This window comes from Panonychus citri, unplaced genomic scaffold, assembly GCF_014898815.1.
Source record: "Panonychus citri isolate SS breed McGregor unplaced genomic scaffold, ASM1489881v1 Contig00077, whole genome shotgun sequence".
NCBI classification, from domain to species: domain Eukaryota; kingdom Metazoa; phylum Arthropoda; class Arachnida; order Trombidiformes; family Tetranychidae; genus Panonychus; species Panonychus citri.
The window spans coordinates 1,279,139-1,304,356 of NW_026515482.1; the positions used below are offsets into that span (position 1 = coordinate 1,279,139).

The 25,218-nt window shown below is 29.9% G+C and overlaps 5 protein-coding genes and 1 pseudogene across 5 annotated transcripts; 4 read left to right on the top strand and 2 right to left on the bottom strand.

Moving 5' to 3' along the window:
- The first annotated feature begins 14 nt into the window (after window positions 1-14).
- LOC128387209 (uncharacterized) lies at window positions 15-1,906 on the top strand. Its single transcript, XM_053346388.1, has 3 exons — window positions 15-409; window positions 495-1,600; window positions 1,661-1,906. Exons 1-3 carry the CDS (start codon window positions 148-150, stop codon window positions 1,904-1,906), a joined length of 1,614 nt encoding a protein of 537 aa, XP_053202363.1. The 5' UTR covers window positions 15-147.
- LOC128387207 (NADH dehydrogenase [ubiquinone] 1 alpha subcomplex subunit 13-like) lies at window positions 1,897-2,933 on the bottom strand. Its single transcript, XM_053346387.1, has 2 exons — window positions 2,759-2,933; window positions 1,897-2,623 (listed from the first exon to the last, which is right to left on the bottom strand). Exons 1-2 carry the CDS (start codon window positions 2,847-2,849, stop codon window positions 2,262-2,264), a joined length of 453 nt encoding a protein of 150 aa, XP_053202362.1. The 5' UTR covers window positions 2,850-2,933; the 3' UTR covers window positions 1,897-2,261.
- Window positions 2,934-3,026: 93 nt separating this feature from the next.
- On the top strand, window positions 3,027-4,352 carry LOC128387213 (sodium-coupled monocarboxylate transporter 1-like). The gene is made up of 2 exons (XM_053346392.1): window positions 3,027-3,457; window positions 4,048-4,352. Exons 1-2 carry the CDS (start codon window positions 3,344-3,346, stop codon window positions 4,321-4,323), a joined length of 390 nt encoding a protein of 129 aa, XP_053202367.1. The 5' UTR covers window positions 3,027-3,343; the 3' UTR covers window positions 4,324-4,352.
- A 201-nt stretch (window positions 4,353-4,553) lies between these two features.
- LOC128387211 (sodium-coupled monocarboxylate transporter 1-like) lies at window positions 4,554-14,372 on the top strand (annotated as a pseudogene).
- A 305-nt stretch (window positions 14,373-14,677) lies between these two features.
- On the top strand, window positions 14,678-15,873 carry LOC128387212 (uncharacterized). The gene is made up of 3 exons (XM_053346391.1): window positions 14,678-14,963; window positions 15,034-15,108; window positions 15,196-15,873. Exons 1-3 carry the CDS (start codon window positions 14,918-14,920, stop codon window positions 15,756-15,758), a joined length of 684 nt encoding a protein of 227 aa, XP_053202366.1. The 5' UTR covers window positions 14,678-14,917; the 3' UTR covers window positions 15,759-15,873.
- A 173-nt stretch (window positions 15,874-16,046) lies between these two features.
- LOC128387210 (probable ATP-dependent DNA helicase HFM1) lies at window positions 16,047-20,352 on the bottom strand. The gene has a single exon (XM_053346389.1). It carries the CDS (start codon window positions 19,864-19,866, stop codon window positions 16,090-16,092), a length of 3,777 nt encoding a protein of 1,258 aa, XP_053202364.1. The 5' UTR covers window positions 19,867-20,352; the 3' UTR covers window positions 16,047-16,089.
- Between the last annotated feature and the right edge of the window lie 4,866 nt (window positions 20,353-25,218).

A 25,218-nucleotide genomic window follows, 5' to 3' on the forward strand; every position in this document is an offset into this window, starting at 1 on the left:
TTCGTAATCAACAACAATCAACAGAAAATAGTTAATTAGTAACATCGATGATTACGTGTTCACTTTTCTAATTAAAAAGAAAAGTTAATTTACTCTCATTGAATCCATTCATTAATCAACTCATGTGAATTAAATTACGAAATCAACATGTGCTTAATTGTGGTTACAATTTGTAGCAATTTAGTGTTGACCATGGGATTAACATTTGTTTCTCGTCGGGATTACAATCGTTATCCATTTGATTACAACAATGATTACCATCAACTAATTAGACCTTATCGATCAATTAAATCTCAAAGTGATGACGATTGGAATCTTATTAAAGATGAAATTAGTAATCAATCAAAACAATCAATTAAACCAGTTTCTTTTTCTAATTTTCTCAAATCTCGATCGCCAAATCAACAAGGTAAGTTTTCATCCATTCAAAGCAATCAATGGGTTAATCACAGGCTGTTGATTAATTTTCTTAATTTTCATCTTGATTAATTTAGACGAGAAAACATTTAAAGGGAAAACAAATAGTTCCAAGAAAGATAAATCTAAGAAAAGGAAAACCCAAAATGATGATGAAGAAGATGATGATGATGGTGAGGAAAATGAGGAAGATGATGGAGAATTAGATGAAGATGAAGATGAAGATAATACAAATGGAGGTAAAGATGAGGAAATGTCCGCTTCTTCTGGTTTAGATCTTGGTGTTTTGGGTCAAGTTGATGAAATGATGGCGATGGTTGAAAAGAATACGATCTTGCCTGATGGAATTCACTTTGATGATTCTAAATTGTTGGAAGGCAATTCCAAGGTTACAGTTAAAAGTGGATCTCGAAAAAAGCCTCGTCGGCAGAAAGAACAAGTGAAAGTAATTCGAAGGTCACCTCATCGATCGGTCAACAGGAAATTGTTACGAGCACTGAAAAGAAAAACAAAACCCAAAGCGAATATATTTGTTCCAGTTGCTCGTCGACCTCATCACTTAGATGGAAACGCTCACCGATTAGTCCAAAATCAACCGATAAGCGAATCTGATGATTCGGGATTGGATGAAATTCCCGGTGATGATAATGATCAAGACGATGATTTCGGCCTTGCCTCAGTTGGTAAAAAAGTTTCACCAGCAAACCTCATGTCCGATTTGAGAGGATCTTTAATGCCAACAATTGACCGGAATAAAAAACGGCCATCGAAAGGTCACTTATCTCCGAGTCATATTGATTCTCTTTATAATCAGCGTATTCTATCAGGATCATTAGCAAGGAAGAAGAAAAAATCTCCACTGAAGATGAATGATGATCTAGAGATTGACGATGAAGATTTGCAGAAATTTGAGAAATCAATTTTCGACGACTCGATCCTTTATCCAGACGATTATATCGTTGTACCACGAACAGAAAAAGGAATGGCCAATAATCAAGATACAATTCCATTCCAATATAATGTTGAGATTCGAAGTCGAAAAAATCTCAAGGTAAAAGCCGATCCTGAATCATTGTCTTCGTCTGAAAGGTACAAGAAACACGAACAAAAAGAGGAGGAACATTGGCACGAAAAGAAATGGACAAAAACTGGACGATTCGAATTGTCCCAATTTTCCGATCAAGTTGATGATTCTCAAGATGGTCAAATGAAACCTGCCGATGGAGATGATGAGGATCCTGAGGGTTCAGTGGTTGCTGGTGATGATTCTGAAGATAATCAAGATGAACAAAATAAAGGAAGGAAACAGAAAAAGATAAAAGCAAAGAGGAGGAAAAAAAAGAAAATGAAAAAGGTGAAAAAAGAGGAATCACATTTCGATGATCTTTTACATGATGAGGATGGAGGACATTTCGATATACCATCGAAAGGATTCAGGATTAACAAGCGATTTGTTGATTGGACTGAAAATAAAATCAATTTGGATTAATATGATTTGTATTGCCAAAGATGATTTTAAATTGTACAACTTGAAGATTTGTATTTGTTCACGGGTATCACTGTAATTAATAGAGCTACAAACTTTTTTAGAACATAGTGAATCAAATAAATCAATTATTAATTTAACTGATTCAATTTATATCGACCATGTATTTAGTTTACATTAGTGATAAAATCTATTTTTTTATAAACAATCTGGATCTTGATGTAAGACCATCTATCAAAATGATCTTGTATCACATGATCATTATTATTAGATTTTCTGAAGACTGGGTAGTATTAAGAGGATAAATTTTCCAAAATGAAGGAGAAAAATTAATCCATTCAAAGAATATTCAACAAGATTAGACGATATTTCTATCTGGAAATATGTAATCCAAACGATTCCTTGCAGGTCGGAACATCCAAAATTCATAGATCTCAGCTGGTGGATTAGCTCCAGGTGGTAAAGTCTTGAATCTTTGTTGTCCGAAAAATGTACCAGGCACCCAATCAGGGAATCTTGACATTGTTTCAGCTTCTTCATCTCTCAAGTAATGTAAATTCTTAAGATACAATCGATCTCTTTCTGCTTCAATAAAAGGTTCAAGAGCAACAAGAGAATTGGTTATTTCAATGTTCCGTAGATCACGTTGAAAGCGTTTATTCCGAGAAGTTCGAATATTCCACAATGAAACAGCTACCCCAAAACAAAATATACTAAAATCTATATATAAAACCAAAGAAAAAAAAGAAAACAATTTAATAACAATCAAGAGAAAAAAAGGTTTAACAACAGAGAGAGAGAGAAGGTCAACCAAAAACCTAAACAGAAATCAAAAAGAAAACGAAATCTACTTACTTGAGATGACCCGTTTCGATCTCATTCGTTCAATATGAATCGGAGGATACCCTCCGGGTGGAGGCATATCCTGTTTAAAGAAACCCGACATAAATTAAACCTAATTATTGTCCACAATTAAGAGAAATTAATTGTAAACATTGGAAGAGAAAAAAAGAAAATAAACCGAAGCGCCACCTTCAGGAAAAGAAAATCAGGTAAGAAAGAGACGAAAATCGAACCCAGGGGGCGTTAGTTTCCATTCGCAAACTTCTAATTGTGAATCTCGTTTTTTTCATCAGTTGATTCTTACAATTAGAATTAGAAGTTAATTTTTCTCCATCGTTTTCTTTTTTAGTTAATTGTTGAAATTGGTTCAATCAACAAGCATCTTTTTAATTCACCGATGATCAACAGTTAAAGAAAAAAGAAAAATCAATTGGAATCGTTATTTTTTTGTTCTTCTTCTTCTCTCCTTGGTTACATCTTCATCTGTCATTTTTCTCGTTTTTTATTTCTTCTCTCATTTTCTCTGTTACATTTGAAAACAAATTGTTCGTTAATTTTTTGTTCGCTGTTTATTAATCCATTTTTACTTAATCAACCATGGATTTGCAAATTTCTACTCCATCAGTTAATAGTTTTACTGTCTATGATTATGGTGTCTTTGTTCTTATGCTCATATCATCAGCTGCCATTGGGATCTACTATGCTTTTCAGGTAAACATCTTTGGTCTGTTAATCCTTTTTCCCAATGTTAACTGTTTTCTTTTCTCTTAATCTTCTCTAAATCCATTGGGTTCTACTTTTACTTTTCATCCTCAATTCAGTAAAAATCTATAACATATACATTCATCTATGTATGTTAAATATCTTTCAATGTTTAGCTTATTGTTGTGTTGCTAACCAATTTTATTCTATTCTCTTTGACTGTCTCTCTTTTCTCTCTCTTCTCTTTCTCTTTCTCTCTCTATCTCTATCTTTGTCCTAGAGATTTGAACCTGGTTATAAGGTTAAGACTCTTAATTTTTGTCTTTCAAATCAATTTCGAGACGATCAGAGTTAAATGTCATCATAACTGTTACAATGTAATAACCTCTAGTGTTAGTAAGAGTGAAGGATGAACAAAGTGAAAGTAAAAAAATGAAAGGTTTTTTTTTGTGCGGGAAAATAATTCTGTACATGAAAACAATGGTGATTACTCATTTTCCTAAAGCCATTTATGTTCTATTCTCTTTTTATTAATATTTCTAAATGATTATTTACATATTCTTTTTTTTTCTTCTGGCTATCATCAAATATCTACACAGGATCGCAAGAATAAATCATCGAAAGAATTTTTAACCGCCAATCGATCTCTTCATTGGTTCCCAGTCGCCATGTCTTTAATGGCAAGTTTCCAAAGTTCAGTTACCATTCTAGGTTACCCGGCGGAAATGTATTTCTCAGGAACCCAATTTTGGCTCGTTATAATCTCTGCATGTCTGGCTGCTGTTGCTGCTGCTGAACTTTTCTTACCTGTTTACTATGGACTATCTTTCACCAGCGTCAACAAGGTAATACATACGCACTATTTATCAGACTGAGTTCATACTCTCTCTCTCTCTCTCTTTCTCTCTCTATCTCTATCTTTGTCCTAGAGATTTGAACCTGGTTATAAGGTTAAGACTCTTAATTTTTGTCTTTCAAATCAATTTCGAGACGATCAGAGTTAAATGTCATCATAACTGTTACAATGTAATAACCTCTAGTGTTAGTAAGAGTAAAGGATGAACAAAGTGAAAGTAAAAAAATGAAAGGTTTTTTTTTGTGCGGGAAAATAATTCTGTACATGAAAACAATGGTGATTACTCATTTTGCTAAACCCATTTATGTTCTATTCTCTTTTTATTAATATTTCTAAATGATTATTTACATATTCTTTTTTTTTTCTTCTGGCTATCATCAAATATCTACACAGGATCGCAAGAATAAATCATCGAAAGAATTTTTAACCGCCAATCGATCTCTTCATTGGTTCCCAGTCGCCATGTCTTTAATGGCAAGTTTCCAAAGTTCAGTTACCATTCTAGGTTACCCGGCGGAAATGTATTTCTCAGGAACCCAATTTTGGCTCGTTATAATCTCTGCATGTCTGGCTGCTGTTGCTGCTGCTGAACTTTTCTTACCTGTTTACTATGGACTATCTTTCACCAGCGTCAACAAGGTAATACATACGCACTATTTATCAGACTGAGTTCATACTCTCTCTCTCTCTCTCTCTCTGCACTATTTTATGGATCCTCCATCTTTTTTTGCTATGTTACCTTTAATATCTAAAAACAGTTGAATCATCACATCAGATTAAATTGTTGTTGCATTTTTAATTGTTCAACACAATTCGGTTTTCATAGCTACTCAATTCACCGTTATTATTATCACCCTCGACTCCTCTATTTACATAACCAGAATCTCATTTATCATCTTGGTTCATATTCATTCCGATTGCAACGTTATCTTATTTTTAATTGATTTCTTTTCAATGATTAACCATTTTCTCATCTCACAAATTTGATTGTCCAATTTTTAATTCTCGTTTACAATTTTCACCATCAATTCTTTACTTAATTTGGATAGTTTGTATTTACACTTTAATTATCATTATTATCATCATTTTTTTACTCAGGCAAATCTTTCTATTCATTTATTTGTTTACTTTTTTTTTCGATCAAGGAAAGTTAATCAAACTTAATTTTAATCGTAAACAATTTAACTAAACAAAGGTGATTGATCGAAGAGGAAAACAACAAGTTACTTTATAATACCCTTAATCAAATACAGTACAAAGTATTGATATTAATTGTAGTTCATTAACAGTTTCAATCAAATCATATCTGTTTAATCATCGATTTAAATTGTTATCCTTTCTTTTGATTTGTAATTTTTGTTGTTCACGTTTCTCTCAATACAATTAAGCCTTTAATTGTTATTCAAATGGCATGAGAAATGTATTATGAGCTTCCCAGAGAGAATCGATATACAGTAGAGGAAACAAATTTCACTTAATTGTAACAATTTAATTTCACTGATTAACTTAAACCGGTTCATTAATCGTAAAAACAAATTTACGCTTATGTGTGAGTGTATTTTTCTTTATGAATTAGTAACAATTCATGTTTAGTGTCAAATTTGTTTAATTTCACTTTAATCCGGTGACCCTTTGACCACCAAATGAAGTTAATCAAATTGATGATCATAATGATCACCATCATCAACCGAAACCATCATTAGAATCATCGAAACAATCAAGTTAATGATGTTTCCTGTTGTTGATGTTTCAATGATTTTAATGATTATAATCAAAAATTAACTTTTCTGATGTTTCTAAAGTTGAATTACTGTTTATTAATTGTGAAAGAAATAACAATTTATTGGTCAAGGTTATTCAGATGCTTATAAGCAAAGGTCACTTTCTTTTCAACAATCAGTTAACAATTTCAATTGAAATCAACGCAATTCACTTCAGATATTGACAACAATTAACAAAATGTTCACAACTCGAACGCCATTGAAAATAAATTGTCTCTCTATTGTTATGATTATCAAGTGAATTTTGTTGATTACAACTGAATTTAAATTGTTCTATATGTTGATCCTCTTTGTAATTAACTCTTTTCTTTTCTCAATTAATTTTGACAATTTTTAATTCAATTTTTCTCCTTAAATTTATCATGACTCTTATTCTGATTGTTTGAATTTTATTTTATCAAATAATCATCTCAACTAGTTAAGTTAATTTGTTAGTTTGTAAGTACTTAATTAAAGTCAAGGTTTTAATCCTTAATTTTAATAACTAAATTTAAACCACTCCAGTGTCTTGAATTGAATCACTATTTGATTATGATGACAACTTTCATCATCAGTATCATCCTTAGTAGGCATGACATTGTCGTATTCGTGACAATTAGCATCCAATTTAAATGATTACATTAAATTGACAGCTCGTTGATAGTTAACAATTTAATTGAGTTTCAAGAAGGAAAATATTTTCGCAAGATTAACTGAGGTCAATAAACAATTTACTTAATTCAATTGACCAATTTTCATCTATAAACTTAATATTACTCTTAATTAAATCTTCTAATTGAAATCATCTACGTTAATTGTCATCATAGTTAATATTTTCATCATCATTGTCACAATTAACTTTATTTTTTGCCTTAATCAATAATCATAATCATCATCATCACCAATAACTATTAAAGTATATGAGGTTAGGTCACCTATTTAGAAACAACTTGTAATTGTTATGAAGAAAAAGTTAATTGTCATTTTGAATTACCAAACCTAATTGTAAATCATTTAATAGACCAACACACTAATATTCATTTAATTTCGCAACAATTTATCTTGATTGTTGGAACAATTGTTGATAAACAATTACCAATTTCATATGAACATTAGCCAAACTGATCAATCTCATCTTCCCAATTCTTTGTTTTGTTTTTAACTAACAATCAAATTTAATTTGATAAAAATGATTACCGATTGAAATGAAAACATCAATCTAAAAATAATCAATTTAATAATCAGTTAATCACAATTAGAATGGTTTTATATTTATAAATATACTTTTAATTGTATTCAAGATTTGTCATGTTCTCATTTTAATCAATAATTTCACTAATCAATTTTATAACAGTTAGGCTTATCAACTAAACAATTTAGACACAATCAAATTAATCTCTTATTATAATCAACTGTCACATAGATATAAACTCAATTCAACCCAAATCATAATCAAAAAGATTGATTTTTGGGATTGATATTAATAATTTACTAATATTAACGATTAACAATTGTTAACCCTTTCTGATTGAATATATTTACAAATCTAATAGCAGGTTACCTATCAACAATTAAATCAAATTACAATAATATAACTTGATGATATGATGATAATGATTAGTAACAATGGATTATCATCCTTCATTAAGTTCATTGATGGAAACAAAAACCTCTGAATTGAACAATTTATTAGATTATCATCGATCCAATGTATGAATTTGATTGTTGATTTTGACTTTAATTGTAAACAATTAACAATGATAATTATCTTGTTAACCATTGTTATCAATATAAATTGAAGAGACTTATTAGTTTTATCACTAATTTTCATCTATGCAAATGTAATTGAAGATAAATTTTAATTGTCTAATTACCAAATAATTTATCGTTAGTTAATTAACCTTGAAGGTTAATCACAATGTTTTAGATTTAATTGTGTTACAATATATATACAATGTATACTTTATATCATAATTAACTTTTATAATTAATTAATCAAACAAAAAGTTGTCCATCTTATTGTAAATTGTGATTTAATGGTTATAACAATCAACTGATTAAACATCATGGAAATCATTACCCTTGCTATATTTAAATAATACAACAACAATTAACTCGATTGATTATATTGTCTTAACACAGTACCTTTGTTAATTAACGTCAAGTTCATTAACTTTATATAATTTAATTTTCATTCCCTTTACATAAATTAGTTGAGTCCAACAATTTAATAAAATTCACAACCACAATCTTGCTAATCAGTATTTAAATCATCATCTATTTATAAATGCAATGCAATTAAAGCAACTAATTAAACAATTTAAATTGATAAAGTTTGATTGTTCAGTGTTGAAATGTTACCATTTCTAACTGAATAAATCACCATGTTAATCTTTAAGCTCACTTCCCATTCCCATGCTTATCTCATGAGCTTCGAGTGAAAAGTTCATCGTTCTCACAATTTATTAGTTTTCGTCATTTTTTCTGATGAAATTATTACTCTTTTTTACATTGAAAACGTTAATCCAGTAAATTAGGTTGGGTAATGTCTTAATCATCATGTTTCATTTACTTAAAAAAGCATCATGTTCATTTCTGGTTTCTTGCCATGTATTCAGAATTGTTCAGATCAGACATTCAGATAATGTGGTGAAAAAAGATCACATTGATTACCTATGGAAAATGCTAAGTATGAGTTGTGTATTTATCTTATTTATAAATTGATCTTTCCTAATTTAACTAATTTGACTCTCATAACAATTAATCAAAATGTCTTCTCATCACAAAAAAAAGATCTGCAATCGATGATCAAATAATTGATTTAACGATTTCATTTCAACTGAAATTTGATATCAATTTATTATTTTGTTATTTTAATTTTCTATTCCCAATTATGATTATGATCGCTTCTAAATTCACTCTCATCTTCTAATTAATTGACTGATTGTCTTGATAAGTTTAATCGATCACAATTAGTTGCTGAGTAGTTAAATCCATGTGTTAACCCTTCCTAAAACTTTTCCCTATTTGTTTTTATCAAAGTTTCACTTTTTGATTGTTATTCTGATAGTTTAATAGTTACTGATGTTTTCCATGATTATCTTCACTTATTAATGATAATAATTATATTTGATTACTTGGAAAAAAATTCTCATTTGTTATTAGATTGGCAAAGGCCCAATGAACACAAATTAATAGTTTCGCCGGAAACAAATCATGTAAACATTTCAATCTAATTTAATCATGATAATTGTGATCATGTTTTACTTTCGTTTTCAAATAATTTACATGAGAAAATAACGTGGCTTTTGTGTATACAAGTTATTAAATTGTTACAATCAGCGTGGTAGTTGATCGTCGAGGTCAATTGAATTGTTGTTAATTATTACAATTCAATTTGAATTAATTCCCTTGTTTCCAAACTTTGAAAAAGTAACAAAAAAAGCAGCAATTTAATTCTTGGTTAATCAAATGTTAACAATCAAATTGTACTTAATTTTTGCCACCCAATGATTATCCTTATGACCTGTTAATGATTTAGATGATTTTGATTAACTCTCTTACTAATAATTAACTTAATTGTTGAATTTTCTTTTCTATTCTTTAGTTTCTTAGCTACAGATTCAATTCGGAAAATGTCCGATTAGCGTCTTCCATTGCTTTTCTATTCGGAACTGTACCTTACATGGGTGTCGTCCTTTATGGTCCGTCACTGGCCTTAAGTTCAGGTTAGACTCGATTAATAATTAAACCATTGTGCAAACTAATTGTTGCATTAACTTTTAATTGTTCACAGTTACTCCACTTTCTACATCATCATCAATTCTTGTCATTGGTGCTATTTGTACATTTTATACTTCAATCGTAAGTATTAACAACCTTAATCCTTAATTATATTGCAATTGTCCTTTATGTAAACTAAACTGAATCAATTTGATGGTTAAAAATTGATTAATTTACAATCGTCACTTAATTAACAATTATTATTACCTTGAAATCAATGATTTACACTCTAAATTTAATCAGATCACCAGAAAATTGATCGCCCAACACTTATATTTTTCCCCAAGTTAAATCAATCAAATATTCAGTTTTACTAATACATGTACTTATAAAAAAGTCATCTTACAATTTACTAATTAAACTAATTATCTAATTTACAGGGAGGTATTCGTGCTGTTGTATGGACAGATACATTACAAGTATTCCTTATGTTTGCTGGGTTGCTTGCAGTCATGTGGAGAGTAAGTTAACTAATCAAATGCTTAGTTAATTGTTCAACAATAGAATCCGAAAGAGCTGATAATTTAATTTGATTGTTTTTCAGGGATTTTACTTGGTCGGTGGTTTTTCTGAAGCATTCAGAATCGCCAATGAACGAGGTAGAATTGAATTCACAAAGTAAGACAATTGTTCACAATTGACCTTCCATTTAAATTTTTTTTCAATTACAACTATTGTAACATACAGACAAAGACTTTGAGTTTGCAATCACTTGTTGATTCACTTGCTCAGGTAATGTTCCGTAATGACCAGGTAAAGTTAACTGCTAATGTCCAATTAGATGACCACTTTAAGGGATTATATCGTATGATTGAATTGAGTTTATCTCTCGTTGATTGTATTTAACTGCATGAAAGAATCTACAAGTTGCAAAGTCAAAGTCTTTGGCTGTATTTCACTATATGTCTAGTAGATTAACTAATTGTCAATTGTTTTCTAATCATTTTTTTAGCTTATCCATTGATCCATGGGCATCAAATAACTTTTGGAACGCTGTTCTTGGAATGGGAATCATGTGGATTGGAAACTATTGTACAACTCAAACTGAAGTTCAACGATATTGTAATGTAGATAGTAGAAAGAAAGCAAAATTGTAAGTTAATTGTTAACAATTTATTCCTCCAACTCTTTTTGATTATAAACTTGTCCTTTTTTCTTACATATTGTATTTATATTAATAATTTAGATCAATTTATGTGAATCTAATTGGTGTTGTTTCAATTATATGTGTTGCCTGTTTAAGTGGAGTCGCTATTTTTGCTTATTATGCTGACTGTGATCCAATGAAGGCTGGAATTATTCATAAAAAAGACCAGGTAATTACAATCAATGAATCAAATGATAATTTGTATCAGAAAGTTAACAATTATCATCGGAATTACCAACAAGCAAAACAATCATCGTCGTCTCAATAACGCAATTATAATTCAATGATAGTGATGATGGTTTTAACGATTGCAAAACAAGATGAATTTTAAAATAAGATTAATTGATTTACCAGGATTGTGACGATTACAATTTACCTGAATGAGGGTTAACTGTTTAATTGCGTTAATCAAGTGAAATGAGAAAGGAAAACAAGAAAAACTGATCATCGTCAGAGTAAAAATGATTACTACAATTTCTGTGTCTAAAAAAGTAGAAAAACTTCAAATTTCTCAACAAGAGCATCAACTATTTCTCTCTCATCTTGCAAAAACCCCTCCGGGCATAAGAAAACCCTTGCAATGTTTTCGCAATAAATATACCAGATACATTGAACTACCTGATGAGCTGATAACTTTGAAAGGATTAAATTAATGATTGAGCTAATTTTAGATGATTACGGATAATAGAGTTGATTAGTTTTCATTTGGAAGTGATTATAATTAAGATAATCCCAATGAATCTGATTAACTCAATACTTTTGCTTCCATACTCATCATTATCCTGATAATCCCAATTACTTTTGATGTGTAATTGTGTTAATTATTACCTGTCATCAATCATTATTTTCATATTATCTTATTGAACATTGTAATTATTTAATCAACAAATGTTTCATTTCTTCAATGATGACATACTCAACAATCAATACAACCAATTTAACTTAATTGTTGTCTCGATTTCAATGTCATTTATTGTGATCATTTTTTTTATTAGCTGTTAGTTTGTCTATATACATTTACTATTACATTATATTAATAGTTGATGATGGTAGGCTTAATTATTTAATCAATCAGTTTGATTGACAATTAGATGGCTAATTATCAACTTAATTATGAACACTTTTTCTAATTTCTATTATTATTTACACTTAATTAACAGTCTGATTGATTTTTACTTTGAGTAAAACAAGTTATATCACTTTAAGGAAATCTTGATTATAACAATCAAATAATTATTAACTTTGTTCAGATTGATTGTTATCATTAAATTGAATAAGAATTGAAATGATTTGAATGATTTAAATAATCTGAAATTAACTTAAATTTCCAAGGATATTTGAATCAATCAAATCAGTCTGTGTCTGTGAAAAAATTAAAAGTAACGTTAATTAAATCATCTGATTTCTAGGATTTCCCGAGAAATGATTATCCAAATCTAATCATTAGTTAATTACAGTTTTCTTTTGATTTTGATAATCGTTTTACTTTCATAACCAACAATTAACAATGACATGAGAGATTTATTCATTTGAACAATTAAAGTAACAGTTAGACTTTAATTTACAATTACAAAAAGTGTTCCATTAATTATGATTGTTTCCTGATTTTTTTTCGCGCTCTCTTTGTTGATAATATTAATAAAATCTAAATGCACATGAAGATTTGACTTAATTAACTGATTGTTTGACTAATTTATTTATTTTTGTTCTCTCCTTATAATTAAGCTTGTTCCTTATTTTGTCATGGAGACTTTGAGTTCATTTCCTGGAGTTCCTGGTCTTTTTGTATCTGGGGTATTCAGCGCTTCCCTGTCAACACTTTCCTCTGGATTTAATGCTCTATCAGCTGTTACCTGGGACGATTTCTTGAAACAAACTCGATTCGGTAAAATGAGTGAGAGTAAAATAAAATTAGTCAACAAAATGACCGCTGCTTTTATGGTATACTGACCATTATCATGGCCTTTCTTGCTGGACGAATCGGTTCAGTTTTACAAGCAGCAATTTCTTTAGCTGGATGTCTAGTTGGTCCACTCTTAGGTCTTTATATTATGGCCATTTTCGTCCCGTTCGCAAATGTCCGAGTAAGTAAACAATCAATTCTTATTCTAATATAATAATTTTCTAATATTTCATATTATCATTAATACGATTTTTTTATCCTCTTTTCTTTTTTGACCTTAGGGTGTTTTGGCTGGTCTTTTCTCGGGAATCGGATTTAGTACTTTCGTCTTAACTGGTTCACTTATGTATCCAAAAATTGAAGTTGACAAAGCAACTTCAATCACTGGGTGTCTAAATTTACCGAATCGCAATATGACCTCGCCTTTTGATACTCTAACACCCGCTGGTTATGAAACTGTTGGAATTTTAAAATTATTTCATATTACATTCCTGTTAGTGCCCGTTATTGGTTTCGTTATTAGTTTAAGTGTGGCTTTAGTCACAAGTCTTTTGACAGGTTTGTTGATTGACATTTGATCAATATTTACATTATTTGTTATTGTTGTGGTTACATAATCAAGGAAATTAATTGTTTACTTTTACTCCTTTTTTACCCTTTTTCGTTATTTGATTAACATTAATTTAGGTGGAAGAGACAAAATTCCCAATGTTGATACAAGTGCTATGAGCAAATTGATCTGGAGTATTTGGCCTGAATCATATTTACCACCCAAAGTACCAATTGTCCAGGTAATTGTTCAAGATTCAACAATAACTGATCAACTACCATCCGATTGAACAACAAACAATCCCAATAATTGATCATCTTTTAACCATCACAATCAATATTTTTACTTATCATTTAACAAAAATTAATCAATTGTTATGAATATTGTACAGAGATATTTTAATCTAAATACTATTTTCTAAAATATTTAACACGATTAAACAGAGATTATTGATAATTAGTGATGACTTTAAATCTTGATCAATTTTAATCATTCATCTTAAATTTGATTGTTCAATTTTGTTGATTTTCCAATTCGGTATTAATTGTTATTTCGTTTCTTTTTTTTTGATTCTGATTAATAGATGACCAGTGTTGCTATGGACAAGGAACAAAGAAATGGATCAATTAAAACATAAACAATTTAAATTCTTATTTTGAACAATTAACTACAATTTAAACTACACATTCGTAATGAGATTGATCATCTTAATCTCTTTCTCAATCTTGTCTATGTAACTAAATCTTTTTAATTATTATTACTATTATTTTAATTGATTAACTTTCATCTTTTTTTCCCAATAATTTTGGAAAAATGTTAACCAAGTGTTATATTATTTATATATAATTAATTGCAAACATAAATCAAAGTGATTACTATTTTATAAACAACACAATTAAAAAATGAAGACAATTTTTTTTCCTAACGACAAGTTTTTATTTCCTATGAATGAAACAAAAAACAATAAAAAGATTACTATTATTATCACTATAATCATGTTGGCTTCAACTTTAACAATTAACATTTACCTTTTAACGTGTTTTTGATTGTAAACAATTAACGAGAGATAATGAGTATGATTGGAAAAAAGAAAACAATATGAGAATAGAAACAATTTCTGATGATAATTAAGTGATGAAGATGAAGAAAAGGATAATAGTTAATGGATTGTAAGAGGTGAGAGAGTGAGAGAGTGAGTGTGTTAATCTGATGATTTTTGACCCTTTACCAATCCGGTAGAAGGAGATTAAGATTAACTGGATTTAAGAAGTGATTTTGGTTATGATTGGTTGAGACTTTCTGGTCACTTTCCCTATTTTTTTACTTCTTTTTTTATGTTTAAAAGGATCATGTTGATGGACCTTCCGGTTTGTTTGGTCATTTCGTCTTCCGTTTTCATCCAGTCAAGTTGAACACGTTTCCATTTATCACTTGGTCTTTTTTTGTATCTCTTTCCAACTCTCTGTGAAAATGAATCTCTATCATTTTGTCCTTGTTATTTTGTCAATTTCTGCAGGTATTGTTTTCTTAATTGTTGCAAGTTAATTGTTCTGATGTTAATTGTTGTTTTCTTTTTCTTTCCATAGTTAAGGCTTCGTCTTGTCACCTACGGGAGTTGGACTATTGTGCTGCATCTCTTATGGTCTTTGTCCAAAATCAGGGTGAGAATTTTTGTCTTCCCCAACTGAACTACTTGAAATTTGGATTTCGATTTGAGGTTTTAATTGTTTGTTCATTTTCGTTCTCAGATCCTCCAACAACCGATGCTGGAATCGATCGACATTGTCAGTTTATTCGGGAGGCCAATGATTGTACCAGAAACTTTACCAACAAATGTACCACTCCAATGCAACGGGAATTGATTGAGTTCATCATCGTCGGTGGTAAAAGTGTCACTGAAGATTTTTGTCGATCGGGTTCTTCTCTTCGTGAATATTATAAGCAGAACGCTCAATGTTTGGTTCGAGCTCGATCAGAATCCAAACATTGTTACAGAGATTTACAAGTTGCTGTAGAGAAAATTTCTTCAACCGATTGGGAGAATCGTCTCTCTTTGGGCTGTTGTGGCTTCAATAGGTTCCAAAAATGTACTGGGTCAATCGTTAAATCGCTTTGTGGTCAAGATGTCGTCGATTTGGGCCGAAAGATAATGCATATGATCACATCGAGAATTCCGGATATTGTCTGTCAATCTTTCCAATCAACAAGTGATCTTTGTGTTAACATTTTACCAAAATCTGGTTCACTTCCATTGGGACATAATGCCGAGAGTCTCTTAGCTCGGTTTTTCTCATCTTTTACCAATTTTTAAATTAGATTTGATTACAATCAATTTGATAAGACATAATAATAAACAATAACTACTTGTTATTTGCATAGTAATAAGAAAACAACAAAAAAAATAAACAGCATTTGAAAATTGATAACATGAAATAATAGTTTCTGGTGATTAAACTGTTTGCCTAAATGTAATATGATTTGAGGTTAGGAAAACAATGAATAGGATTAATGAGTAGAGTAAAAATAATATAAATCTGATTTGTAAATGATAAATTGGAAATCTTTGGTAGTAATAAATAGAGTTAACGATTGGTTTTTCTATGTAATTTGATCCTCTTTTATAATTGATTTTGAAATTTGGACTAGATATTAAAGTCGGTGGGTAAATCCATATCGTCGTCATCCATGAGATAAGAATAATCATCTTCTAGTTCAGGAATCATCGCTTGGTTTTCGTATAAACCATCAATCCCTTTCATGACATCGCTATGAGGTTCTTTGGGCTTTGGTTTTGGTTTAGGTTTTGGTTTTTGTTTTGGTTTTGGTTTGAAGATTTGAATTTCTTCATCTTCAGATAACTGAATTTCGTCTAATTCATCAGTAAATCGGACTGTGCCGGGTGTGTCTTTTTGAGGTTTTTTACCCCTTGAAGGTGATGGTTTGAAAATATTATCACATTGATTTATTGCTTGGATACGACGAACTGTTTCTTGTTCATTAGTCAATAGATATTTTGGAAGATATTCCAATGAAATGTCAGTGCCAACGTAATAATCGTCAATATAGTGGATGAAAATAGACGAAGCTACCGGAGGAACATTCAAGAACCTTTCGTATAAACCGTTCTCTTTGATCAATCGTCTGTCAAATATTCGTTGTTTCTCCAAGATTCTGTGATCCTGATCGCCGATCAATAAGACGCAAGCATGATTTTCAATTCTTCGAGAATCATTTTTCACTATTTCCCAGTTGGTCATATGAATTTTAATGGTTATGGCCTGAGGGAAACCAATGGCCGATGTTTTTCTTGCTCTCTCAATGGTAACTGTATACTTTGGAATCCTTTGACTTTCTTTGATAACAAATTCACCAAAGGTTATATGTCGACGGCAAAACATTTCAATTGTTCGAGGGTCGGCTGCTTCGATCCGTTGGAAACTTGTTAAATCAGCATCAACCAATCTACTTGAAAGTTCAAGTCCAATCTTGGGAAGTTGTTTAGCAACAAATTTTGAATTTTCCCAGATTCCTGCTCGAAGGCATTTAGCTAAGATAATGCAGTTGAGTAAAAATTTCAGGTTAGTAGCTTTAATCATGGCAACATCAACCAAACACCGACTAAGCCTTTGACTGACTCTCATTATGTTTCCAGTTTCTTGTAAGAGACTTGAACTCTCTTTTGAAAATGGAATACACCCTAGAGTAGCTTGAATGAGAACATTGATTTTCATCTCCTTGGTCTTGATCTTTCCAGAGAAAGGGAAACGGATCACACGATTAGTCTCTGTCTTTGATCGAGTGTTAAATTGATTTAAATGTTTTTTCTCCGAATTTCTCAGGTTTACATCTTGATTTATATCTCGACATTTTGTTAAAACAATTAACAAATCACGTAAACTTTCACTTCCTTTAAGCTCCATAAAGGTGCACATCGTTTGATAGGATATTGATTTAATAGCCATCATCCTACCAATTTCGGTCGCTTTAACAGCTCCTGTTTCACCATCGATTTCAATGAGTTTATACTTTTTCAATCCATTCAATTCTTTAACACAAATATCTCGAACTTTTTGCTCGACCCGTTCTTCCGTCCAATTTGGATCTAGTGCATAATTTTGCTTATTTTTATGCACTCGAATATGAAAGAAAGTTGATTGAACCCATTCAACTGCTTGACTAATGGTTGTAATTGTGTGTCTCTCAATTTCAGCCATAAAAATTTCAGCTAAAGATTGATGAATATTACTTTCGATAACTTTTTCACCGGAGACTAGTTTTTTGTATTTACTCTCATTTTTATCTTTGGTTAAAATAATTGCATAACCATGATCATCAAATTGTGGTCTCCCGGCTCTACCCATCATTTGTAAAATTTCAGATTCACCATACTCAACAAAACTACCACTGACATAATGACTGGTTCCTTTGATGATAACTAGATGGGCAGGAAAGTTGACACCCATTGCCAAAGTACTGGTAGCAATTAAAACAGGAATAACACCATCAAGAAAAGCAACCTCCAGTTTATGACGATCATCGGGGGTAAGGCCAGCATGGTGAAAGCCAATTCCTTTGAGGAGGGTTGCTTTCAGTTTATTGTCACCCAAACTCTTAGCAAGGATGTACATGGTATTTTTTTGCTCGGGTCGGCAACAGTATGCTGACTCTTTGGCAAGGAATTCAGCAGTTGTTTGACAATCTCTCCGAGTACAAACAAATATCAGTGTTGGTCGACCTTTGGAAAACTCTTTAATTATAGATGGTAACTTGTAATTAAGCTTTTGTATGAAGAAAAAGTCATTCACCGAGTCTGGACAATTGTAACCAAATACTTTTTTGGTCAATTTAACAGAACGAAATCTATCATCCAAATTGTAACAAACAGCTCCATTGATATCATCTCCTAACCATTGAGCCATATCATCTGTGTTTGGAGCGGTCGCTGAAACAGCTATGAAACGAAAGTCAAGCTCATTACCAATCTCACGCCTTTGAAGAGCTTTAAATCGTGTGATGATAGCTTCCAATTTGGGTCCACGATTTTTATCATTTAAAAGGTGAACTTCGTCAATTAGAATTAGCTTTATAGATTTTACTATTCTATCAAATCCAGCAAATCGAACCAGGTTATCCCATTTCTCGGGTGTTGCAAAGATAAGGGAACAGTGGGTTAATAAACGATAGTGAGCATCTTCAGAGTCACTAGTCATCTCGACACAGCCCAACCCTAGATCATTGAACTTTTTGTGCCAATCAAGGTAACGCTCATGGCAAAGAGTTTTAAGCGGAGCAATGTAAACAACTTTAAATGATGAAGCAAGTTGGGCAAGTTCAGCTAAATAAAGCATTCGAACGATGGCAAGTTCAAATATAGCTGTTTTACCGGAGCCTGTTGGGGCTGAAATGACCATAGTTTTACTAGTGTTAAAAGCATCATTGAAGATTTTACTTTGTGCAATGTTGAACTGCTTATAAGCAGAGAAAACAGATCGATAGGCTTCAGGTATCCTTTCAACAGGAATTAAATCCTTTGGAAGTTGACGGCTGGCAATTTCAACGGTTATCCTTTTTATTGGACTCACATTGATTAGTGAATACATGTCAATATTATTCACCTCATCAGGTTGGTAATTGTCTATAATTGGTTTCACTGGTTCAACCATTTCAAACTTTTCAAATTTACCAGCCTTTTCTTTTCTCAGTTCTTCCTCGGTATCAAATTCATCAAATTCATCGTTATCATCAAGATCAAATAAATTATTCAAATCATCTAATGGATTGTCAGTTATCTTTTGAGTTGGAGGTTTAGATTTTTCGGGTTTTACTTCGTCACGGAAACATGTTAACAGATTAATGGGTTTTCTGGTTTCATCTTCCTTCTTTACTTCTTTTTCTTCCTCCTCCTCTTCTTCTTCTAATGCTTGACTAAAGCTTAAACCCTCAACAGCCATGTTAAATATCTCCGATTCTTCTTGAAATTCAGGCTTAAATTTAGGCTTAAATTCTGGTTCAACAGGAGTAAATGATGAAGATAAATTTCGACTTGTAGATGGTCTCGATTCCACAAGTGGATTGATTGGCATGAATCGAGGTTTTTTCGGAGTCTCATGATGATTGTCAAAATTGAGAGAACGTCGTTTAGTTTTAAGAGAAAGTAAAATATCATCTAACAATTTATCATTGTCTTTTTCTTCTCTATTCTCTTTCTCTGATCGATATTTAGCCAAATCAAAAAATGGACTCCGAGAATCTTTATCATTAAATTGAATTTCTTTCCTAGAAGAATCAACCGATTTACCATAAGGTCCATTTGAGGATTGATACTTTGTAGCGGGAAAGAAAGATTTCAATGTACGATTTGATCCACCGGTTGATTGGGGATCCACAAAAATTGACCATTTGGAAGGCTTACCATCCATAATTAGATTAACAAGGAAACAAAACAAACAAAAATAAACTTCTAATTAATCAAACGTAACAATCGTAATTAACAAAAACTCAGATGAAGAAACAAAAAGAATTCAATAATTACGCCAAAATTTTAAAAAGAAAAGAACAAAAGTGAAAATAAGTCAACGCCCACATCGAAAAGCGCCAAGTTCAAAAGGGTTAATTCGAAAATGATGAAAATGAAAATCGAAAAAGAGAAAATTTAATTTCAACTTGATGATAAACGAATTGCAATCAATAAATTGGATGATTTTACCATTTTTGTCTGATACCCTGATCAGTTTTCCTATTCTTCTGTTGGTTGGACTTTTCTTATTTAGATGCTGGTCAATGATGATGAAGATGATGATCTTTGGGAACCGTTTATCAAATTGATTCAGTTCACTTGTCAATAATAATACAAAAGACGAACTTGTAAAAACAAGAGATGATGGAAGATGAAAAGAAAGAGAAGATGAAACAGCAAAGAAAGAGAGAAAATCAATAATAATAATGAAGAAAAAAAAAGTTTTTCGCCAGAACCGGTTACTAGAATTAAATTGATAACCAACAAGGTTTAGACCAGAATGTTGATCAAAGTTGATTGTTGGCTTAATTTTTTTTTCTTCTTCATTTTATTATTTTTTTATTTTCGAAATTCAAGTTTTCCATCATCATCATCTTCTTATACACTTTATCTTCAAAACTAACCTTGTTACTTTCCTATCATCATCTTCTATCCTCTTCAATGATACCAAATGACCTCTGGCTATTTAAAAATGATGATGATGGGAGTGGAAATGAAAAATATATTATATGAAAAAAAGGTGATCATTATCATCATCATCATGATGATCATCATGATGATCATCATCATCATTTCTATTTGTTTTGTCTCTCCCCTTTTCCTCCTCCTCCTCCTCTTCTTGATGATGATAATCAGAGGATTCAATTTTGATTGTAAACTGTTAACTTGTTGATTACCTTGGAATCTCAATTGACAAGGGAACGAAATTAAATTAACTATTAACCAACGAACGAATAAAAAAAAACTTATCTTCGTTTCTTTCAGAACTTTTTTATTTTCTTCTTCTCAACTTTTCTTCAACCTTTCATTTTGATTCGTAATTAACAATTAAGCCTGAAAACAATTTACTCGCAAATTCATCATCTTAATCATTACTATTTAACTCTAGGTGTTTTTTTCATCATTCAGATTTAATTGTTTCGATAATCGATTGATCATTTTTTTTTTCTTCCAATACTTGATTGGTTATTTTACAATTTTTGTCTTTGCTTGAAGTTAATTAAAGGTAATTCATTTGTGCTTTTCAACAATTAACCTGTAAGGTTAATTTAGAGATGATGATTAGTGTTACCTGACTTTTAATTGTCTAATTGTTGATGATTATTTTGGTTAATCAGTGATTTTGGGTTAACTTGATCGAGAAAACTTTCTAATTGTTATTAATATTTTCTTTTTCGCAATCAACTAATCATCTAATTGTAAATATGAATATTGTTTACACGCAATTTTTTAATTGTTGCAGAAAATTTTGATTTAATCAGTGGAAATCATTTTCGTCAGCTCAATTAATTGCGTGATAATGAATCTAATTTAATTGCTGGTTGATTGTTTCTAACCAATATTCTGATTGTTTATAATTTAAATTTATCTCAATCAACATATAACCTGTAAAAAATTAACCAACAATTAACAATCACAATTGACCTGACAATGAATATTATATTCACAATAAATATTATGAAATAATCAACTGATTAATTTTTAATTGGTGGCAAAAAAAATAGTTTCTCATACTTTTTAATTGTTATAATTTACTTGAAACATAATTAACAAATAAAATTATAACAATTTGAGTATTATAAATACAATTAGTAAATTGTTAACAAGCTATTTAAATTATCAACTATCATATTCATTTGGAAAGGTTAATCAAATCAAATATAATTAAACTAAGGAAAATTAAACTAATTGTGATTACTAATTATACTTTATATATATAAAAGTTTAATTGTTAGTTAATCATTTAGACTTGAATATACAATTAACAACCCTTCAAGGTTAAATTATTAAACATTAATTGTATTGAAAAGTTTTCAGGTCTAATTAATTGAATTAAAGAAAGCAAAATAAATTGTAACAATTAGTTGATTGTTTCATCAATGGAAAGTAAATATAAAAAAGTTTTCTTTGCAAATTAAATCAATTGAATTGATAAGGATAAGTGATTAAAAGTAATTAAAAGTGAAAGTGATGATTATGTTGATTAAATGGTGTTTAAATTGTATGTGTAGGTTTAAAGGTTGATTACCTTTAAGGAAATAATCAGCCTGAGGGCAATTAAATTTAATCATTATCATGATGACGGTTTATTTATCTTTATATTAGATTTTTTTACTCAATAATCAGAACTTATTTTCACTGGGATAAGAATTAATTTTAATCATTAAGTTAATCTTAACCCTCGGTTCGGATATAATGAGACATTGACACTAAGAGAGACATTAGAACTTTTTTTCCATTAGGTTATCGAACTGGTTAATTGGTTGTTTAATTTTGTAACCAGGTTAGAGAATCATGGTAACAATTAAGTAAATCATGTTGACCATTAAACTGACATACACAAACACACAATTAAAATCCTATTTCAAGGTAATCATAACAATTGATAATCAAATTTTGTCAGAATCAAACTTTTGTTTCCTGAGTTTTGATTGTGAAGTTTTTTTTTCTGATTTTCGATGAAAGAAAAAAAAACTTGATTAACTTGATTGTTGCTGATTATTAATATGATGGAAATGGTTAAAAAAACTATCATATGATTAACCTTGATTGTGTACAAATGATAAATTTTTATATCATTTCAATTACAATCACTTTCGGTGTTGTTGTTGTTGTTGATTTGTTTTTTGTTTTCACCAATAAGATGTTCAATTAACTAAATTAACGGTTAATTGTTGGTGATTTGTTTTTGGGAACGGATATCCTTTCACTGTTTGGATTTAAATTGTCACTATTAAGATGGTTAAAAAATTCACATACGAAAATCAATTAACCATAACTTACACCTTAACCTAATACCTTTACGGTCAAGGTTTAATTGTTGTTGTTGTTTTTTAATTGTTGAAATAAAGCCAAGGTTAATTAACCATTTAAATGACAAAATATTATTATTAATATTTCATATTGACCCCAAAAAAATTGACTTGAAAAAAAAAGTTAAATCGTCAAACAATTAACAACAATTAGTTAATTATAGGGAGAGTTATTAATTTGACAAGGTTGTTAATATTGGTTAATTGTTGATTGTTAAAAGTTGATCAAGATTCAAACCTTTCCAATAATTTAAATTGCTCATCTTATAGTAGCAGTTGAACAACAATTAATGAAACAATTAACAGGGAAAGTTGAGGAAAATTATTGAGAAACAATTTTCTAGAGTGATAATTAAGATCTTTAATCATCATCATCATCTTTAATTGTTAATCATCAACAACCATGAATAAATAACCACCATTGAAGGACATTTAATTACAATTAAAACCTACAAAAAAAAAATAGTTTCCACTGATTGTTAACAATCAAGGTCTTAATTGTTGGAGCCTCTAATCTAATCCTTCATAGATTTTGAATGGAAATCAATTTAATATTAATTTTCCCTATGAATTAATATTTTTTTTCAAATGATTAACAATTTAATCATCAAACAAAATCTGAATAATTATTGATTACCTTTTTGATTAAAATCTTAATAGTTAATTAAAATATCAACTAATGATTACAATTGTTGACATTGAAATTATTGTTGAACAATTTATTACATTGAAATCAGTTGATCTCATGTAAATCATAATCATCTTGGTTAATGGTTAAGGTCACAATCAGTTAATCATGATACTAATATTATTAATTTTATTATTACTTTTAAATCAATTGGTAAATTGTTGATCATCTGTAGCTTCAGGATAATCAAACAACATTAAATTGTTAATCACAATCATGTCTATTCAACAAATCATCACAATCAATTTTAACCAATGCTTTGAAACAAATACTATCCATGACCTTAATCATGATCCTTAATTGTTAACAATCAAAAGTATATACAACAATTAATAAAACAAGTTTCATAGCTTTTAACTTCTTGTAATAATCAACTCATCTTATCAAATTATTATTAGTTAATTTAATCATTATTACCTTGGAAAGGATTTTTTTTTCATATAAATAATAATCAACTAACAATTAACACTCACACACAATCAACTAATTTACTGGAATAGTAAAAATGTAAATAAACAATTAACTTAATCAACGATTTCCAGTTTCTCATCAAAATCAGTTTAATAATTTTTTTCACAATTACATTAACCTAACAAATTGTTGTTAATCAATTTGATTATCATGATCAATATATATACACAATTAATTGTTGAAAGGTTACTAACAGGTGAGTAGTAACAATTAATATTAAATTGATTATCAGCTTTTAATTTGATTGTTGAAGTGAGGAAATAAAAAATATCAACATTGATCAGAATGAGATTTTAAGATATTAATTGTTGATTAAATTGTCTTCCTACAAGAGAGTGAAAAAAAAGTAAGCTAATTAGATTTAATCTAATCGGCTTGTCTATCGTTAATTGTTCTGGTCGCAATTAGATTTGTTAAACGTTAATTGTACTGATCCGAAACAATCAAAAGTCACAATAAATTGACAGTGAATTAACAATTAACTAACTAAACTCAAACAAAAGGAAAAAGACAAATTTTTACCTCTAAAGTGATTAACTAAATAGTTTGTTGATTATTCAAGTTGACAATATTGTTCAAGCTCAGTGGTAACTTAAGTAGTAACAATTAGTTAATCATTAGGAGAGAGAGAGAGAGAGATAAAAAATTAACTAAATTAAACTACATACGACATGAAGTACAATCAACAATCAGTTGATTGTTGATTTTTTTGTTGTTTATTTGAATCAATTGTAAACAAAAGGCAACTACAAGTGTCAATAGTTAGTGAAACTTTTTCAGTTGTTGTTTATTATTTAATTGTAACACCGAATTGGCTAACAATCAAATTAATCACGTTCCAGGTCAATCATCATTAGAGATCACAAGTCACACTAATCAACTAATTGTCAACAGACACAATCACCAGTTTTACTTAATTATAAACTGATTGATTAATCTAAATCATCGGTGATCAACATTTCTCGCAAATGATTAAGTTAATTGTTGGACAATTTAATCATGATCATCATTAAACATTTGAAAATCCTCTTCTTATAATATGAATACAATTGTTTTACATTTT

Bases quoted from the DNA above. Each gene is read 5' to 3' on its own strand.
- LOC128387209 (XM_053346388.1), top strand. From the start codon at position 148: ATGTGCTTAATTGTGGTTACAATTTGTAGCAATTTAGTGTTGACCATG. The intron at 410-494 runs GTAAGTTTTCAT...TGATTAATTTAG, and splicing joins TCGATCGCCAAATCAACAAG to ACGAGAAAACATTTAAAGGG. The intron at 1,601-1,660 runs GTTGATGATTCT...GAGGATCCTGAG, and splicing joins TGTCCCAATTTTCCGATCAA to GGTTCAGTGGTTGCTGGTGA.
- LOC128387207 (XM_053346387.1), bottom strand. From the start codon at position 2,849: ATGTCGGGTTTCTTTAAACAGGATATGCCTCCACCCGGAGGGTATCCT. The intron at 2,624-2,758 runs GTAAGTAGATTT...TTTTATATATAG, and splicing joins ATCGAAACGGGTCATCTCAA to ATTTTAGTATATTTTGTTTT.
- LOC128387213 (XM_053346392.1), top strand. From the start codon at position 3,344: ATGGATTTGCAAATTTCTACTCCATCAGTTAATAGTTTTACTGTCTAT. The intron at 3,458-4,047 runs GTAAACATCTTT...ATATCTACACAG, and splicing joins GGATCTACTATGCTTTTCAG to GATCGCAAGAATAAATCATC.
- LOC128387212 (XM_053346391.1), top strand. From the start codon at position 14,918: ATGAATCTCTATCATTTTGTCCTTGTTATTTTGTCAATTTCTGCAG. The intron at 14,964-15,033 runs GTATTGTTTTCT...TTCTTTCCATAG, and splicing joins TATTTTGTCAATTTCTGCAG to TTAAGGCTTCGTCTTGTCAC. The intron at 15,109-15,195 runs GTGAGAATTTTT...TTTCGTTCTCAG, and splicing joins GGTCTTTGTCCAAAATCAGG to ATCCTCCAACAACCGATGCT.
- LOC128387210 (XM_053346389.1), bottom strand. From the start codon at position 19,866: ATGGATGGTAAGCCTTCCAAATGGTCAATTTTTGTGGATCCCCAATCA.